At 43.0% G+C, this 18,794-nt stretch overlaps 1 protein-coding gene across 1 annotated transcript in view; it reads right to left on the bottom strand.

The window, feature by feature from the left end:
• The window catches only part of LOC126161732 (interleukin-1 receptor-associated kinase 4-like), a 125,413-nt gene that overhangs the window by 28,525 nt on the left and 78,094 nt on the right, over positions 1 to 18,794 (bottom strand). Inside the window, exon 7 of the mRNA XM_049917766.1 lies at positions 3,873 to 4,028. Coding sequence (XP_049773723.1) covers positions 3,873 to 4,028 — 156 coding nt within the window. The remainder of the gene's footprint in view (positions 1 to 3,872; positions 4,029 to 18,794) is intronic.

Below are 18,794 nucleotides of genomic sequence, written 5' to 3'. Positions count from 1 at the left end.
TCAGTCACCAACTTTATCTTCCGAATGCGAAAATATTTTGTTGAGCCCAACCTACATAGGTAGGAATGATCATCAAAATAAAATAAGAGAAACCAGAGCTCAAACAGAAAAGGTTGAGGTGTTCGTTTTTCCCGCGCGCTGTTCGGGAGTGGAATGGTAGAGAGATAGTATGATTGTGGTTTGACGAACCCTCTGCCAAGCACTTAAATGTGAATTGCAGAGTAGTCATGTAGATGTAGATGTATGGGTATGGAGACAACCTCATGAATCCATGGACGCTGCATGCCAGCAGGGGACTATTCAAGCTGGTGGAAGCTCTGTAATAGTGTGGGGCGTGTGCAGTTGGAGTGATAAGGGACCCCTGATTCATGTAGATATGACTCTGACAGGTGACATGTACACTCCTGGAAATTGAAATAAGAACACCATGAATTCATTGTCCCAGGAAGGGGAAACTTTATTGACACATTCCTGGGGTCAGATACATCACATGATCACACTGACAGAACCACAGGCACAGAGACAGGCAACAGAGCATGCACAATGTCGGCACTAGTACAGTGTATATCCACCTTTCGCAGCAATGCAGGCTGCTATTCTCCCATGGAGACGATCGTAGAGATGCTGGATGTAGTCCTGTGGAACGGCTTGCCATGCCATTTCCACCTGGCGCCTCAGTTGGACCAGCGTTCGTGCTGGACGTGCAGACCGCGTGAGACGACGCTTCATCCAGTCCCAAACATGCTCAATGGGGTACAGATCCGGAGATCTTGCTGGCCAGGGTAGTTGACTTACACCTTCTAGAGTACGTTGGGTGGCACGGGATACATGCGGACGTGCATTGTCCTGTTGGAACAGCAAGTTCCCTTGCCGGTCTAGGAATGGTAGAACGATGGGTTCGATGACGGTTTGGATGTACCGTGCACTATTCAGTGTCCCCTCGACGATCACCAGTGGTGTACGGCCAGTGTAGGAGATCGCTCCCCACACCATGATGCCGGGTGTTGGCCCTGTGTGCCTCGGTCGTATGCAGTCCTGATTGTGGCGTTCACCTGCACGGCGCCAAACATGCATACGACCATCATTGGCACCAAGGCAGAAGCGACTCTCATCGCTGAAGACGACACGTCTCCATTCGTCCCTCCATTCACGCCTGTCGCGACACCACTGGAGGCGGGCTGCACGATGTTGGGGCGTGAGCGGAAGACGGCCTAACGGTGTGCGGGACCGTAGCCCAGCTTCATGGAGACGGTTGCGAATGGTCCTCGCCGATACCCCAGGAGCAACAGTGTCCCTAATTTGCTGGGAAGTGGCGGTGCGGTCCCCTACGGCACTGCGTAGGATCCTACGGTCTTGGCGTGCATCCGTGCGTCGCTGCGGTCCGGTCCTAGGTCGACGGGCACGTGCACCTTCCGCCGACCACTGGCGACAACATCGATGTACTGTGGAGACCTCACGCCCCACGTGTTGAGCAATTCGGCGGTACATCCACCCGGCCTCCCGCATGCCCACTATACGCCCTCGCTCAAAGTCCGTCAACTGCACATACGGTTCACGTCCACGCTGTCGCGGCATGCTACCAGTGTTAAAGACTGCGATGGAGCTCCGTATGCCACGGCAAACTGGCTGACACTGACGGCGGCGGTGCACAAATGCTGCGCAGGTAGCGCCATTCGACGGCCAACACCGCGGTTCCTGGTGTGTCCGCTGTGCCGTGCGTGTGATCATTGCTTGTACAGCCCTCTCACAGTGTCCGGAGCAAGTATGGTGGGTCTGACACACCGGTGTCAATGTGTTCTTTTTTCCATTTCCAGGAGTGTACGTAAGCATCCTGTCTGATCACCTGTATCCATTCATGTCCACTGTGCATTCCGATGGACTTGGGCAATTCCAGCAGGACAATGCAACACCTCTAACGTCCAGAATTGTTACAGAGTGGCTCCAGGAACACTCTTCTGACTTTAAACACTTTCGCTGGGCACCAAAATCCCTAGACTTGAAAATTATTGAGCATATCTGGGATGCCTTGCAACGTGCTGTCTAGAATAGATCTCCATCCCCTCATACTCTTACAGATTTGTGGACAGCTTTGTAGGATTCATGGTGTGAATTCCCTCCAGCACTACTACAGACATTAATTGAGTCCATGCCAAGTCATGATGCGGTGCTTCTGCATGTTTGCCGCGAGGCCCTACAGAATATTAGGCAGGTGTACCAGGTTCTTTGGCTCTCAGTGTAGAAACGACTGGTAACTCCATGATCAGTTTTCAATTTGCAGCAGAGTGTATGCTGATCTGAAACTTACTAGCAGATTATAACTGTATGCCAGGGCAAGATTCGAACCTGGAATCTTTGCCTTTCACATGGGCATGTTCTCTACTAACTGACCTAACCAGCCATGAATCATGACCTGCCCTCACAGCACTACTTCCACCAGTACCTCATCTTATACCTCCCAGACATCACAGTAATTCTCCTGCATACCTTGCTGGACTAGCATTCTTGGAAGAAAGGATATTGCACAGACATGGCTTAGCCACAGCCTTGAGGTGTTTCTAGAAAGAAGGAGCTGAGATATTTGCAGAAGTAAAGCTGTGAGGGCAGGTCATGAGTTGTGCTTCAATGGCACTTGCTCCAAAAAGGAAAAAGTTTCAGGTTCAAGTCCTGCTCCAGCATGCAGCTGTAATCTGACAGGAAGTTTCAAATCAGCACACAGTTTGCTACTAGTGAAAATTCGTTTGGGAACCATACCCCGAGCTGCAGCTAAGCTGTATCTGCAATATCCTTTCTTCCAGGAGTGCTAGTTCTGTAACATATGCAGGAGAACTTCTGTAATGTCTGGAAAGTAGGAGATGAGGTACTGGCAGAAATAAAGCTGTGAGGCTGCATTGCCCCAACTGACTATATTGTGCTGACACTGCAGCTTGACTGGGCTAGATTCTTATCCCATGAGCTTGCTGCCTCTACTTCCCAGCCATCAGTCACCCTCCCTCCTGCTCCCCAACTCTTAGATATTAATGAAATTTCCATTGAACCATAGAAATATCTTTTCAGCTGTGCATCGTATTTGAACTTAGTCTCTCACTGAGGACAATGTGTGGACTAAAAGCTTGCACTGGATGAAGATGTGGAAGAAAATGGAGAGGATTACAGTGTGCATTTCTTATTTGTAGCTAACAGACTGTCAGCAACTACCAACTTTATCCAGTTCATTTTAAACTATTAAATCATTCCAATTTCTCTACTGATGTTGACAAAAATACTCAATTTTTTAAAATATAATGTAACTGGATGGATAAAAAAATCTATTCACCAAGCTGCAGCAGAAGAACACACATTTCTTCTTCTTCTTCCGTGTCCGGATGCACCAATTGGTTTTGGTGCTCCGGTGTTTGCAGGATTGGCCGACTAGGTCGTTTCCAGGGGACGCCCGATTGCTTGTTGTTCGAGTGGTGACCGCAATCTTCGTGGAGGCTCCTGCAGTGTCCCCCAGAACACACATAAAAAGTTATTAAAATTTGCGAGCTTTCATGGCTCCTTCTAGCAGAAGGGTAGAAGAGGAAGGAAGAGGGATGAAGGAAAAGGACTGGCAGACCTCACCAGTCCTTTTCCTTCACCCCTCTTCTTCCCCCTTCACTCCCTTCAGAAAAAGGAACCACTGGCTCTGAAAGGTTGCTAATTTTAACACCTCTATATGTGTGTTCTCCTGCTGCCACTTGGTGAGTAGATTTTTTTTTTCTTTCCAGTTGCATTATAATTTCCCTAATGAGTCACAGCACGGAACCTAAATACTTTAAAATGTCTAAAGGTCTGTAGTTTAAGTGATCTGGGAATGCAACTCAGCAACTACTAGAGAATTTCCATTCACTTACTTTGGCTTGCAAACTGTCGTTCAGCAAAATATTTGCACTTTTTATATCCCTGTGAACCAGAGGCTTCTCAAATGCAGTATGCAGATACAAGATTCCTCTTGATGTACCAAGAGCAATGTCCAATCTTGTTTGCCAGTTCAGTACAGGAGTTGAGCCCTAAAATCAATGTGATAGTAGAAAATTTATACAACACGAATCCAAACTGGCCAAAAGCTCTGATTTAAATAATATAAATCAAATTATACAAGTAAATCTCCCACTGAAAACAAAATAAAATCTGTTATTTAAAGTAATGCTACAATAACACAAAATATTTACAGTTGCGATAATAGAAAGACCTGGATGTAATACAAAAAATGGAAAGAGTAAAGGTAACATTCCACCATATAGTAGAAGCATTGGATTGTCTGTAGGCAGATAAACAAATCAGAAAATACTGATAATCTTTTGGTCTGATGACCTTACAACTGTACCTGTGAACCAGTAGCAAAGGAGCATCCTCTTCAGTACCCTGTTTCATCGTGGACTGGAACAACTTAACTACATCCTTTCCCAGAGCCTAAAATATCTGTCACAATGCCCATGAGGAACATCATATTTTGAACCCTTTGGACCTCTCCAGAAGCGGTATTCCACTGCCTACACAATCTAAGAAACATCCCGGTCCATCCATGCTTACTCCTAATCCCTTACCACACTAACCATACCCCTGTGGTGGACCTTGATGCAAAACATGTTCTTTGCACTTACATAGCAGATCCTACTCCAGTCCTATCAAAGGCATACCCTCAGCAGGAGAAGTTGTGTGTTGCATAGTGTACAGTGAGGGAATGGATTGGGAGAGGCAGGCAGGACAGAGAATGGGAGAGAAAGCAGAGAAGGAAGTGTGAGTGTAGACTGACAGAATTAAGTGGTGGTCATGGGGACAGGAGTGGAGGTAACTGTGTGGCAGGGACTAGAGGGACTAAGACCACTAGGATAGCAGGATTGAATCCCATGCACCCATCCACTACACCATATTTTCACTACCGTTGCACGTGTACTGCACCCTATCAGAATTAGAGCCACCAGTGAAACCAATCATTGATATATTTGTTCCGTTGTATTTTTGCATTTATGCATGACTACCTACTAGGTGTACCCCAAGATGAATGGTCATCAACAAATTGTGGCCAAGAGCAGAGTTGTCCATCCATTTGTGGAATACGCTGCTAAGCACAATGTGCTTGACTGCTCTGCAGTCTATGCCATCTGGATCTTCTACCCCAATAGCATCTTCTCTGAACTATGTATGTCTGGTACTGCGACAGTTTACACGTTGTGAGCATAACCTGTCAGCACCATACCATGACAGCCCCAACAAACAGCATCACCTTGATGGTTGTGTCTTCACCTTTTTTGCCAGTCATGACTCCATAATGATACAACCACAATTCTCTTGTGGCAATTGTGTGGCTAAAGAAGGTATCTGGAGTGACCTTACACAGCTGCAACATTTCCACTGCTGCCTCAATTTGGTGGGCATTTTGGAAGGGTGGAACAAAGCGGGCATCAATCTATGTCATGTTGAAAGTTTCATGAAAGAAGCTGAAAACTGCTGCATGACTGATTTTCACTTTTTACATTTCAGCTTTTCTATCTGATTGTGATAGTGTGAAACAAATGATTATTAAAAATACAGTCAAATGCTGGAAATTTCATTCAAAAACTACTATGTGACTGAGGTGCCCAAAGAAGGAAAAATCAGCATGGATTGTTGCAGTGTCGTTCCCCATCAAATATAGAAAACAAATTACTGCATGATATTACATTTTATCAATGGACAGCATACTATGGAACTGTGGCTCTGAGATTTCAATGTGTATCAGGGTTGCAGACATGTATCTACAACCGTAAAAAAATTAAATTGAATTAAATTAAATTAAATTAAATTTAGCTGAAAGTGCTTCTCACAGGCCACAAAAAGGCAAATACGCTCCACTTTAAAAGGCAGACGGAAGGGGAAAGAGCTCCATCTTCACCAAAAATTTTGGAATGGAAACCTTTTTACTGCAGAACATCCTAAATTATTTTATCCAGTCCCTCTCTTTGTGGTGAAGTCCTCATACTCAGCATATCACTGTCACTGTCTATAGATGTCTCTCTGCCACTGTCTCCTTTTCCTCACATTGGCACTTCCTCCTGGCTGTCTCCCACTGTTCCAGTCCTGATCCCTTTCTCCTCTCACTCCTCCTTATCACTGTCTCCTCTACCATTTTCTGTCTCCCTGTCAAACTGTCATCGTCTTTGTCCCATTATTTTTCTCTCCAATTGCCAACATCTCTGTCCAGGCACCCACACCCCCCAAGCCTATGTATGGTCTCCACTCACCTCTCTTTTTCATTTCCACTGTCTCTTTGGCTCCCACTGCTATTGTCTTCATTGATCTCTCTCTTTCTCTTCTACTGTCACTGTTTCTAACTGACAATCACTGTCACTTCTCTCTTTGGGTCCCACTGCTACTATAGTCATCCCTCTCTCTTTCACTGGCACTTTCTCACTGTCTCCTCTCTCTTTCTCTCCCACTAGCACTTTCTCACAGGGGTGGATCATGGGCCTAAATTCTTGGGAAGCTAGGAAACACATTGAAATATCACAATTCTTTCCCTTTTAACATAAGCATACATAGTGTTCCTAATGAGAATGATGACCACCACCAACACCACCACAAGGACTACTGCTGCTAATAACAATAACAATATTAATAATAACACCACTCATTTTTTATTTACAAACAAATCGGTAGACTGGGCATTTGAGTAACATTACTTGTAAAACCAGTTCATTCAATGATCATTCTTCTTTGTGAATCTTTCCACGACATCGTACCATGTGTCTGAGCTTTCAAGTATTTGCAGTAATGGTTTTCAATTTGGGTACAAGAAAGAGCTCAAGTTCTAAAAGCAGCTGCAAGTGACTGAAGGATGTGCCATATATTGGTAATAATGAATCATCACTGTCTACAAGGAAATGCTCTACATTACTGGTGAACTGAGCAGTACTGCATAATTTTAGAAGGAGCAGTTTATCACCATCCCCTATCCATGACATCGACTTCTTGTAGAATCTTGGAATGTATTCTGAGCTCAAACTTAACGAGGTTCTTCATATAGAATGACATCCTCCATGCAAACCAGTGTCGATTCCAAAAACAACCTAATTTACACTGTGCTCACATGATATACTGAAGCCTTTGGATGAATGCAGTGAGGCAGATGCAGTATTTATTGGTTTCTGAAAAGCATTAGACACAGTACCAAACTTATGCTTATTGTCACAAGTAGAATAATATGGGGTGTCAAGTGAAATTTGTGACTGGACTGAGGACTTTTTCGTAGGGAGGACACAGCATGTTATCTTGGATGAAGAGTCATCATCAAATATAGAAGTAAATTTGTGTGTGCCCCACAGAAGTGTATTGGGGCCCTTGCTGCTCATGCTGTATATTAATGACCTTGCAGGCAGTATCAATAGTAACCTAAGACTTTCTGCAAATGAAGCAGTTACCTACAATGAAATACTGTGTGAAAGAAGCTGGATAAATATTCAGTCAGATCTTGATAAGATTTCAAAGTGGTGCAAAGACTTGCTTTAAGTGTTCGAAAATGTAAAACTGTGCACTTAATTAAAAGAAAAGAAAATAGTATCCTATGACTACAATATCAATGAATCATAGGTAGAATTGGCCAACTCATGTAAATACCTGGGTGTAACACTTTGTGTTGTTGTTTTTGTTGTTGTCTTCAGTCCTGAGACTGGTTTGATGCAGCTCTCCATGCTACTCTATCCTGTGCAAGCTTCTTCATCTCCCAGTACTTACTGCAACCTACATCCTCCTGAATCTCCTTAGTGTATTCATCTCTTGGTCTCTATGATTTTTACCCTCCACGCTGCCCTCCAATTCTAAATTTGTGATCCCTTGATGCCTCAGAACATGTCCTACCAGCCGGTCCCTTCTTCTTGTCAAGTTGTGCCACAAACTCCTTTTCTTCCCAATTCTATTCAACACCTCCTCATTAGTTATGTGATCTACCCATCTAATCTTCAGCATTCTTCTGTAGCACCACATTTCAAAAGCTTCTATTCTCTTCATGTCCAAACTATTTATTGTCCATGTTTCACTTCCATACATGGCTACACTCCATACAAATACTTTCAGAAACGACTTCCTGACACCCAAATCTATACTAAATGTTAACAAATTTATCTTCTTCAGAAACGCTTTCCTTGCCATTGCCAGTCTACGTTTTATATCCTCTCTACTTCGACCATCATCAGTTATTTTGCTCCCCAAATAGCTAAACTCCTTTACTACTTTAAGTGTCTCATTTCCTAATCTAATTCCCTCATCATCACCCGGCTTAATTCGACTACATTCCATTATCCTAGTTTTGCTTTTGTTGGTATTCATCTTATATCCTCCTTTCAAGACACTATCCATTCCGTTCAACTGCTCTTCCAAGTCCTTTGCTGTCTCTGACAGAATTACGTCATCGGCTAACATCATCGTTTTTATTTCTTCTCCATGGACTTTAATACCTACTCCGAATTTTTCTTTTGTTTCCTTTACAACTTGCTCAATATACAGATTGAATAACATCGGGGACAGGCTACAACCCTGTCCCACTCCCGTCCCAACCGCTGCTTCCCTTTGACTCTTATAACTGCCATCTGGTTTCTGTACAAATTGTAAATAGCCTTTCGCTCCCTGTATTTTATCTCTGCCACATTTAGAATTTGAAAGAGAGTATTCCAGTCAACATTGTCAAAAGCTTTCTCTAAGTCTACAAATGCTAGAAATGTAGGTTTGCCTTTCCTTAATCTATTTTCTAAGATATGTCGTAGGGTCAGTATTGCCTCACGTGTTCCAACATTCCTGCGGAATCCAAACTGATCTTCGCCGAGGTCGGCTTCTACCACTTTTTCCATTCGTCTGTAAAGAATTCACATTAGTATTTTGCAGCTGTGACTTATTAAGCTGATGGTTCGGTAATTTTCACATCTGTCAACACCTGCTTTCTTTGGGATTGGAATTATTATATTCTTGTTGAAGTCTGAGGGTATTTCGCCTGTCTCGTACATCATGCTCACCAGATAGTAGAGTTTTGTCAGGACTGGCTCTCCCAAGGCCATCAGTAGTTCCAATGGAATGTTGTCTACTCCCAGGGCCTTGTTTTGACTCAGGTTTTTCAATGCTCTGTCAAACTCTTCACGCAGTATTGTATCTCCCATTTCATCTTCATCTACATCCTCTTCCATTTCCATAATATTGTCCTCAAGTACATCGCCCTTGTATAGACCCTCTATATACTCCTTCCACCTTTCTGCTTTCCCTTCTTTGCTTAGAACTTGGTTTCCATCTGAGCTCTTGATATTCATACAAGAGGCTCTCTTTTCTCCAAAGGTCTCTTTAATTTTCCTGTAGGCAGTATCTATTTTGCCCCTAGTGAGATAAGCCTATACATCCTTACATTTGTTCTCTAGCCATCCCTACTTAGCCGTTTTGCACTTCCTGTCGATCTCATTTTTGAGACATTTGTACTCCCTTTTGCCCGCTTCATTTACTGCATTTTTATATTTTCTCCTTTCATCAATCAAATTCAATATTTCTTCTGTTACCCAAGGATTTCTACTAGCCCTTGTCTTTTTACCTACTTGATCCTCTGCTGCCTTCACTACTTCATCCCTCAGAGCTACCCATTATTCTTCTACTGTATTTCTTTCCCCCATTCCTGTCAGTTGTTCCCTTATGCTCTCCCTGAAACTCTGTACAACCTTTGGTTTAGACAGTTTATCCAGATCCCATCTCCTTAAATTCCCACCTTTTTGCAGTTTCATCAGTTTTAATCTACAGTTCATAACCAATAGATTGTGGTCAGAGTCCACATCTGCCCCTGGAAATGTCTTACAATTTAAAACCTGGTTCCTAAATCTCTGTCTTACCATTATATAATCTATCTGATACCTTCTAGTATCTCCAGGATTCTTCCATGTATACAACCTTCTTTTATGATTCTTGAACCAAGTGATAGCTATGATTAAGTTATGCTCTGTGCAAAATTCTACCAGACGGCTTCCTCTTTCATTTCTCTCCCCCAATCCATATTCCCCCACTATGTTTCCTTCTCTCCCTTTTCCTACTCTCGAATTCCAGTCACCCATGACTATTAAATTTTTGTCTCCCTTCACTACCTGAAAAATTTCTTTTATCTCATCATACATTTCATCAATTTCTTCATCATCTGCAGAGCTAGTTGGCATATAAACTTGTACTACTGTAGTAGGCATGGGCTTCCTGTCTATCTTGGCCACAATAATGCGTTCACTATGCTGTTGGTAGTAGTTTACCCGCGCTCCTATTTTTTTATTCATTATTAAACCTACTCCTGCATTACCCATATTTGATTTTGTATTTATAACCCTGTATTCACCTGACCAAAAGTCTTGTTCCTCCTGCCACCGAACTTCACTAATTCCCACTATACGTAACTTCAACCTATCCATTTCCCTTTTTAAATTTTCTAACCTACCTGCCCGATTAAGGGATCTGACATTCCACACTTTGTAGGGATATGAAATGGAATGATCACCTCGACTCAGTCATGAGTAAAGCAGGTGGTAGTCTTCAGTTTATTGGTAGGATACTGGGGATGTAGAATTAACCTACAAAGGAGATTGCTTACAAATCGCCAGTGTGACCAGTTCTAGAATACTGCTCACATGTGTGGGACCTGTACCAAGTAGCACTAACAGGGGATATTGAATGTACACAGAGAAGGACATGACGAATGTTTGCAGGTTTGTTTCATCCGTGGGAGAATGTCACAGAGATACAGAAGAAACTGAACTGGCAGACACCTGAAGATAGATTTAAACTTTCCTGAGAAAGTCTATTAACAAAATTTTCAGGAACCGACTTTCAATGATGACTCTAGGAATATTAGTATACTAAACCCACATTTATCGCTTATATAGGGAGTGTGAAGATAAGATTAGAATAATTACATCACACACAGAGGCATTCAGACAATCGTTCTTCCTGAGGTCCATATGTGAATGGGATGGGAAGAAACCCTGATAACTGGTACAATGGGATGTACACTCTGCCATGCACTTCAGGATGGTTTGCAAGTATAGACACAGATGCAAATGTAGATATCAAATGTGAAAATCTTGTTTCCAGTTGTGTTACAATATTATCCAGTACCTTGATGTACAGCTGTTTGTCTTTTGACATCAATGGGTTACACCACTTCACACATCCATCATTTCAACTCTATTCGTGGAAGCTTCAGGTTATGAATTAGTCGAGTGTTTTGTGGAATTTAAAAAGTCAATCAATTTATAAGCTTTTCATGTAAGCCAAGAATCCTAAGACAGCATTGCTGCAGAACTGGTTTTTTCCTGAAGAATATTGAGAAACAGTTCAGTCTTTAAAAATATAGAAAAGAAAACAAAGTTGCTATTTTTTAAACCACGTGCTTCCCTTGTAATCGTTATACTAGAGCCTGGACTGTCAATTATTCCATTTGAAACCTCAGTTAGGCCTGAACAGTTTTCATGAATGGCAAATATTATTGTACAATATTATGGAAAGGACAGATCATTACTCACCATATGGAGGAGACAATGAGTCACAGACAGGCACAACGAAAAGGCTGCTACACATTAGAGTTTTCAAACCAAAAGGCTTTCTTCTAACAGCCCCCCCCCCCGCCCCCACACACATACACACACACAAAACCACTGCCTCTGGCCACTGTGGCTGGAAGTGTAGGCTGGAAGTGTACAGCAATTGTGCCTGATGGAAGGAACAATCAGTGGGTGGTGGGGCTAAGGAGGAGGATGGGACAGGGAAAAGGGAAGGAAAGCAGTGTAGGGTTGGGAGAAGGTGTATGCTGCTTGTGGGAATGTGCAAGAATGTGGTGGCAACAGGGTAGACCACTAGGTGCAGTTGGGAGTTTTGAAGAGAGATAGTTGTCAGGAGGAGGACAGGGGGAGGGGTGTTACGGAAGAGAAGTGAAATGGAAAAGGAGGGGAAGGAAAATAGACTAATGGGTGAGCTGGTGGAATAGAAGGCTGTGCAGTGCTGGAGTTGGAGCAGGAAAGGGGACAGGTAGGTGAAGGATAGGGATTAGCAAAGGTTGAGGTCAGGGGGATTATGGGAACATAGGGTATACTGAAGGCAGAGTTCTGACCAGCACAATTCAGAAAAGCTGGTATTAATAGGAAGGATCCAGATGGCACAGGCTATGAAGCAAACACTGAAGTGAAACACATTGTGCTGGGCAGCATGTCAAGCAAGTGGGTGATACAGCTTTCTCTTGGCTACAATTTGCTGGTGGCCATTCACATGGACAGGCAGTTTGGTGATTATCATGTCCATGCAGAAAATCGCGAAGTGGTTGCAGCTTAGTTTCCAGATCACAGGTAGCCTGGCCTTTGATGGGATAGGTGATGACTGTGACTGGACTGGAGTAGGTGGTGGTGGGAGGATGTATGGGACAGGTCTTGCCTCGAGGTCTATTGCAGCTATAAGAGCAAAGGCTTTGGGAGCAGGAGTGGAGTAGGGATGTACAAGAATACTGCGTCATTTGTCGGGTGGCAATATATCACTGGGGGAGCAGTGGGAAGGATAGTGGGTAGGATATTCCTCATTTCAGGGTGTGATGAGAGGTAGTTGAAGCCCTAGCAGAGAACATGATTGCTCCAGCCCTGAGTGGTACTGAGGGATGAGGAGAGTGCTCCTTTGTGGCCACAGTGTGTATGTGGTAGGTGGTAGATAACTGGAGAGACAAGGCACAGAAGTTCTCTTCCTATACAACACTGGGGTAGTAATTTCAGTCTATGGAGGCCTCAGTGAGACCTTTGTTATATTTAGACAGGGATTGATTGTCGCTACAGATGTGATGGCCACAAGTGGCTAGGCTGTACAGAAGGGACATCTTAGAATGGAGAAGGATGTGCATGCAGACAATTAAAAAAAAACAGATTTCCCTGTTAAAAATACACTTTTTCCTGAGTGAAAACAAACTATACCCTGGGTGAAGGTACATATTTTTTATGTCACAATATAATTTCCCTCAGAGCTGTAAAACTTATCAATCCTTTTAATGGTAAAAGTCTTATGTGACAGTGTAGAGCTTCCCGGCACTTTACGGAAGAAAAATCAGCAAAAAACAACATCTTTCGTAAAGATCTTTGAAGCAACATGTTTCGTAAAGATCTTTGATGCATGGCAACAAGTACACTGCATATTTTTTCTATTATGAAAGTATAAATACAAATTCCACCACATACAGCACAGTAGCATCTGAAGCACTGAAACTGAGACCTCATGTGAAGCGCTTTTGTCAGCCAATCATAGCTCATGTCATATGATCTCACTAGCTATTGACAGCAGATATTCAGAACACATGACATGTGATGTTGTTAGCCAAGAACATTACTGTTAAGTATCAGGAACACAAATAGGAGAAGTTAATGGGTTTAAATTAATATACATTGATCACCCAGAACATTATGACCACCTACCTAACAGCCTGTATTTACATTTTTGGCAAGTATAACAGTGGTGACACATTGTGGCATGCAAGAAATGAGGCCTTGGTATGTCACTGGATGGATTTGGCACCACATCTACACACAGAAGTCACCTAATTATTGTATATTCTGGGGAGGGGAGTGATGAGCTCTGACGCCATGTTTAATCACATCCCAAATTGTATGATTGGGTTGAGATCTGGCATGCTGGGGGGCCAGCACATCAACTGGAACTTGCGACTGTGTTCCCCAAACCAATCTTCACACTCCTGGCCTTGTGACATGGCACATTTTCTTCTGGAAGAATGCCACTACCGTCAAGAAACATGATCATCATGAAGGGGTGTACATGGTCTGTAAGCAGTATACGATACTCCTTGGCCATCAGGGTGCCTTGCAGGATCTTCACTGGAGCCACGGATGCGCACATGAATGTTCCCCAGAGCATAAATGAGCTGCCACAAGATTGTCTCTGTCCCACAGCACAAGTGTTAAGGCACTGCTCCCCTGGAAGATGACAGATTCACACCCTCCCATAGACACAATGAAGAAGGTACTGGGATTCATCAGTCCATGCAATGCTCTGCCACTGTGCAGAAGTACAGTGGCAATAGTTAAATGCCCACTTCAGATGTAGTTGCCGACGTCGTGCTGTTAACATTGGCACATACACAGGTTGTCGGCTGCAGAAACCCATCTTCAGGGGTGTTCAGTGCACAGTGTTTTCAATTACACTTGTATACTGCCAGCATAAAAGTCTGATGTTACTACTGCCACAGTTCACTGTCCGTCCTGTTTTACCAATCTGCCCAGCCTGCAACATCCAACATCTGTAATGAGGAGAGGCCACCCAACCCCACGAGGTCTGGACACGATTTCACCTTGGTTTCATCACATGCTGAAGACACTCACCTCAGCACTCCTCAAACACCCAACAACTTACGCAGTTTCCAAAATGCTGAGCCTCTGGGCCATCATAATCTGCCCTCTGTCAAACTCAGATACATCCTGCACTTTCCACAGTTTACACAGTTTACACATTCACTGATACTGCATGCACCATGCATGTATCTGACTAGCAGTCATTCCCTGCCAAGAGATGCTATTATCACTGGACGGGTTTAAATCTACAGTAGGTCAGTGATCATATCGTTCTGACTGATCTGTATATATACAGTATAGCTACAAGAAGAGCTAAGATTTCACATATAATATTGGTTGCCAATTTTTTTTTCTTTTTTTCTGAACATGTGGTTATGCAGGGTCCTAAGAGTACTGCTTCAATTGCAGCAGCTGCACATTTTTCACAAGCACGATTATAAATTTCATTGCTGAGCAACAAACATTTTGTGGGTTACCTGGCTGAGTACATGTTCTGGCGAGCACTTCAACTTTTTCCTAGAAAAGCCAATTATGTGACAAATTGCTCAAGAACTCACCTTGCGACCCCCTTGACCCCGTTTTCCTAAGGATAATTGTACTTTTTGCCATAATTATTGCTAAATTTGTAATCAACGAAAGAACTAAAATAAAACTAACATTGAAGATTGGTCTGTTTTAGCACATATAGATACATCAAAAACAGATCTGCCAGTAAAATTTTGAATAATGACTTAAATGGCTGGTCTTCTGGGCCCGGAATTTTCTAAGTGGATGCTCTGCAAAGTGTTAAGTTTTGAATGAGAGCCCAACACTCTCACAGGTAACATAATTCATCTCGAGTAAAAATAAACTTACTTTAAAAATAACTTCTCAAACCACCATTCACAATATTTTCCTGTGACCTGTTAGAAACGTAAACAGTTGTGACATCACACTCATCAAAAACAGTTTGTTGTTACAGAGCATTGCATAGTTTTTGTCCTAAAGCCTTCGACACATCTTGTTGTCGGCAGACACTTGTGTGTGCACTGTGTTTTTTATTTATTTATTTATTTTTGTAAATGGTGCATTTTCTTTGCAACTTAAGTTTTACTTTGGTATTATTCTCTTGTTTATGTTTTACTGCTACAGTATTTTTCTGCTAAAGTAAAATTCTTCATTAGAGTGTCAGTTCTTACCAGTGAATATTACAAAAAATTAATTGAAAACTAAAACAGAGAAAACCTGGAATTCTAAAAAATTCGCAGGTTTTTTCTGAATGAAAAAATTATAGTGTTCTTCCCATATTTCCCAGCTGTCCCGGTCATATGTACCTTGTGTTGTTTGATTGATGAGTACCAGGTGAAGCAAAGGGAGAGAAGGTGTTGAGGCTCTGGAGTTCTGGAGGAATGTGAATAGGATATTCTCACCCTCATTCCAGATCACGAAAATGTCATCAATGAATATGAAATAGGTGAGGGGTTAGGACCCTCAATAATTCCTTTACATGACCCATGAACAGACTGGCACAGGATAGTTCAGTGTGGGTGCCCATTGCTGTACCACAGATTTGTTTGTAGGTGATGCCTTCAAAGGAGAAGTAATTGTGGGTGAGGATATAATTGGACATGGTACCATGAAGGACATTGCTGGTTTGGAGTCACATGGGGAAGATAGTGTTCAATAGCAGCAAAGCCATGGTCATCAGGGATCTTGTTTAGAAGGAGGTGGCATCAATAGTGACAAGTAGCAACAGGAACAGTTAGCAACAGGAACTGTGGAGAGTTGGTGGAGAAAATGGTTGGCCTCTTTTACACAAGAGGGTGGGTTATGAAAGAGCAGAGATTATCTCAGTGGTGGCACAGTAATCAGCCACAATGGGGCACTCAGCATAGTTTGGTTTATGAACTTTATGAAGCATGAAGAAGGTAGTTGTGCAGGGATTGGTAGGGGTGAGGAGAGAGAGATTCAGGGGAGAGGTTCCAGGATGGGCCTATAGATTTGAGGAGGGACTGGAGATCCTGCTGGATTTCTGAAACGTGGTCACTGTGACAGGGTTTGTATGTGGACAAATGTGACAGCTGGTGGAGTCCCTCCACCAGATGATGCCTGCACTTCAAAAGCACAGTGGGGGAGTCTTTTTTTGACGGTAAGATTATAAGGTGAGGATCAGTTTTTAGGTGTTGGATTGCAGTTCTTTCTGTGGATATAAGGTTAGATTCCATGTTAAGGATGTTGGGAATGATGGTGAGGCAAAGTTTAAGGATAAGAAAGTCTGGAATGTTAACAGGGGTTAATTGGCGGCAGTGGGGGTGTATCACAGTTGGATGGAGGAGTGAAAGGGTTAGGCAGGTTTCAACATTGGCTTTGGGTTGAGTCTGATTGGGAGGGTTGGTAGTGAAAAAGTGTTTTCCACTGTAGGGTCTTGGAGAAGGAGAGAAGGTCTGTAACAAGTCCAGCATGAATGAATTTTGAGAGTGGAGCAGAATTTAAGGCCCACTGGAAAGCACTGATACTTCTGTAGGATTAACACTTTTAGAGGAAAGGTCCATACTGTGTTTTTGGTCTGTTTAGGTTCTGGATTCTGTATGGCAGTGGAAGAGAGTTTCTGAGGATGTGGTAAATGTAGTAAATCTGGGAGGCAGGTTTGTAGGGTGTGATGGGATGTGGGTGAGGTCTGGAGGCTGCTGTAGAGGTGGAGGACAGTTGAAGTCCAAGGCGGGAGTAGGAGGTGAACAGGTTGGAGAGATTTTTAAGGTGGCAATGTGCATGCTGCTCTACTTCTTGGATGGCACAAGTTTCAATGTGAGAGATTGGATGCAGGAATAATATTGTCGTTACTTCATCCTCTATCTTCCATTGTTTGATTTCACCTAACTGTGGCTTTCCTTCCATGCTGCAATCCAGTGCTATTTTTCTTTGTTCTTATTCTCTAACACATTACTTTACTCAGGGTCCATCTTTTCTTGGTCTTCTTCCCTGTGTTTTACCTGTTGCCTCCAAACAATACAAGCTCTGACTTGTGAGCCACAATGTATCAACCATTTTGTCCATTCACAACATGTGGCTATTGTGACCGCACTGACTGCTGGCGTAGCATCGCATGTTTGGCATTATTCCCGCCAATATAATTGGTCTTAGATCTTCAAATTAATCACTCTTCCTCCTTCACTCTCAATTACTTTTTTGAATGTTATTTTCTGTACCTTACTGTACCACATGAACTTATTGAACCTCCACCTATAAACTCACTCCCCCCCCCCCCCCCCAAGTCCCTTTATCTTCCCTTATTCCATCACACACATACCAACCTCACCTAAGTCATCTATATGTGCTGTCCCCTCTCTTCACACTTCACTCATATTCAACCACTGACCTGCATCTCATATTATCGTCTTTTTATTTTTATTTTTTTTTCTCTTTGATATCATTTTGTTCTCACATCAATTTTATTTCATCTTCACCTTTCATTATCAGCTCTATACCATCAAGTTTCACTTACATTCCGCATACTTCATCCTTTCTGCTCTTTTAGTGAATTTTCCCGGGTATTTTTATGTATTTTGCATATTTTCATGAGCCCCAATCCAGTACAGTTTCCTTATCACTAGCCAGAACCCAGTCCTACATACTGTTTCTGCACTGTTGCCTAGCCTGTGGAATCCCCCAAATGACCTCCCCATTAAATTATCCATCTCTGGCTGCAACTCTTCTTCCACCTCTAACTGTTGAAATTCTGCCAGTCCATAGCCCTCAATAACCTAGTCCTCCAAAACCACATAGACCAAGCCAAAACGTCCTTGCACTACCTTCTCTCCATATGCAAAATTCTCTTGCTCTGCAATTCCAAATTCCTGCATACCATCTCTCACACAGAAACTCTTGCCTTCCTGGAAATGGAGCAGCATGCTCAAGGTCGTCTCAAAAGACGAGCCCCCAAAACCTTCCCACATCCCTTCTTCACAGCCAACAAATTCTGCCTCGCAGATCTACTACATTTACCACACCCTCAAAAATTCTCTCCTACCACCATACAGAATCCAGAACCTAAACAGACCCAAAACACAGTATGGACCTTTCCTCCAAAAGCCTTAACCAAACAGAAGTATCCATGCTTCTCACAGGGCCTTAATTTTTGTCCCACATCTAAACCCAATCATGCTGGACTTGTTCAAGACCTTCTCCCCTTCTCCCAGTCCCTGCAATGGAAACACTTTAGCACCACCAAACCTACCAGTCTGACACAGCCCAAAGCCAACATTATACACTGCCTGACTCAGTTCACTCCTTTATCCAAATGTGATGAATCCCCGCTGCCCCTTAATCCCTGCCTCCCTCCCCCCTCTATTAACATTCCAGGATTTCTTAACCTCAAATATTGCCTCAGCATCATTGCCCAAATGCCCCAACATGGAAACTAACCTTACATTGACAGAACAAACAGCAACCCACCGTCTAAAATCTGATCCTGACCTTATA

The sequence above is a fragment of the Schistocerca cancellata genome, chromosome 2 (assembly GCF_023864275.1).
Source record: "Schistocerca cancellata isolate TAMUIC-IGC-003103 chromosome 2, iqSchCanc2.1, whole genome shotgun sequence".
Lineage (NCBI taxonomy): Eukaryota > Metazoa > Arthropoda > Insecta > Orthoptera > Acrididae > Schistocerca > Schistocerca cancellata.
This window is presented reverse-complemented; position numbering and strand designations above follow the sequence as displayed.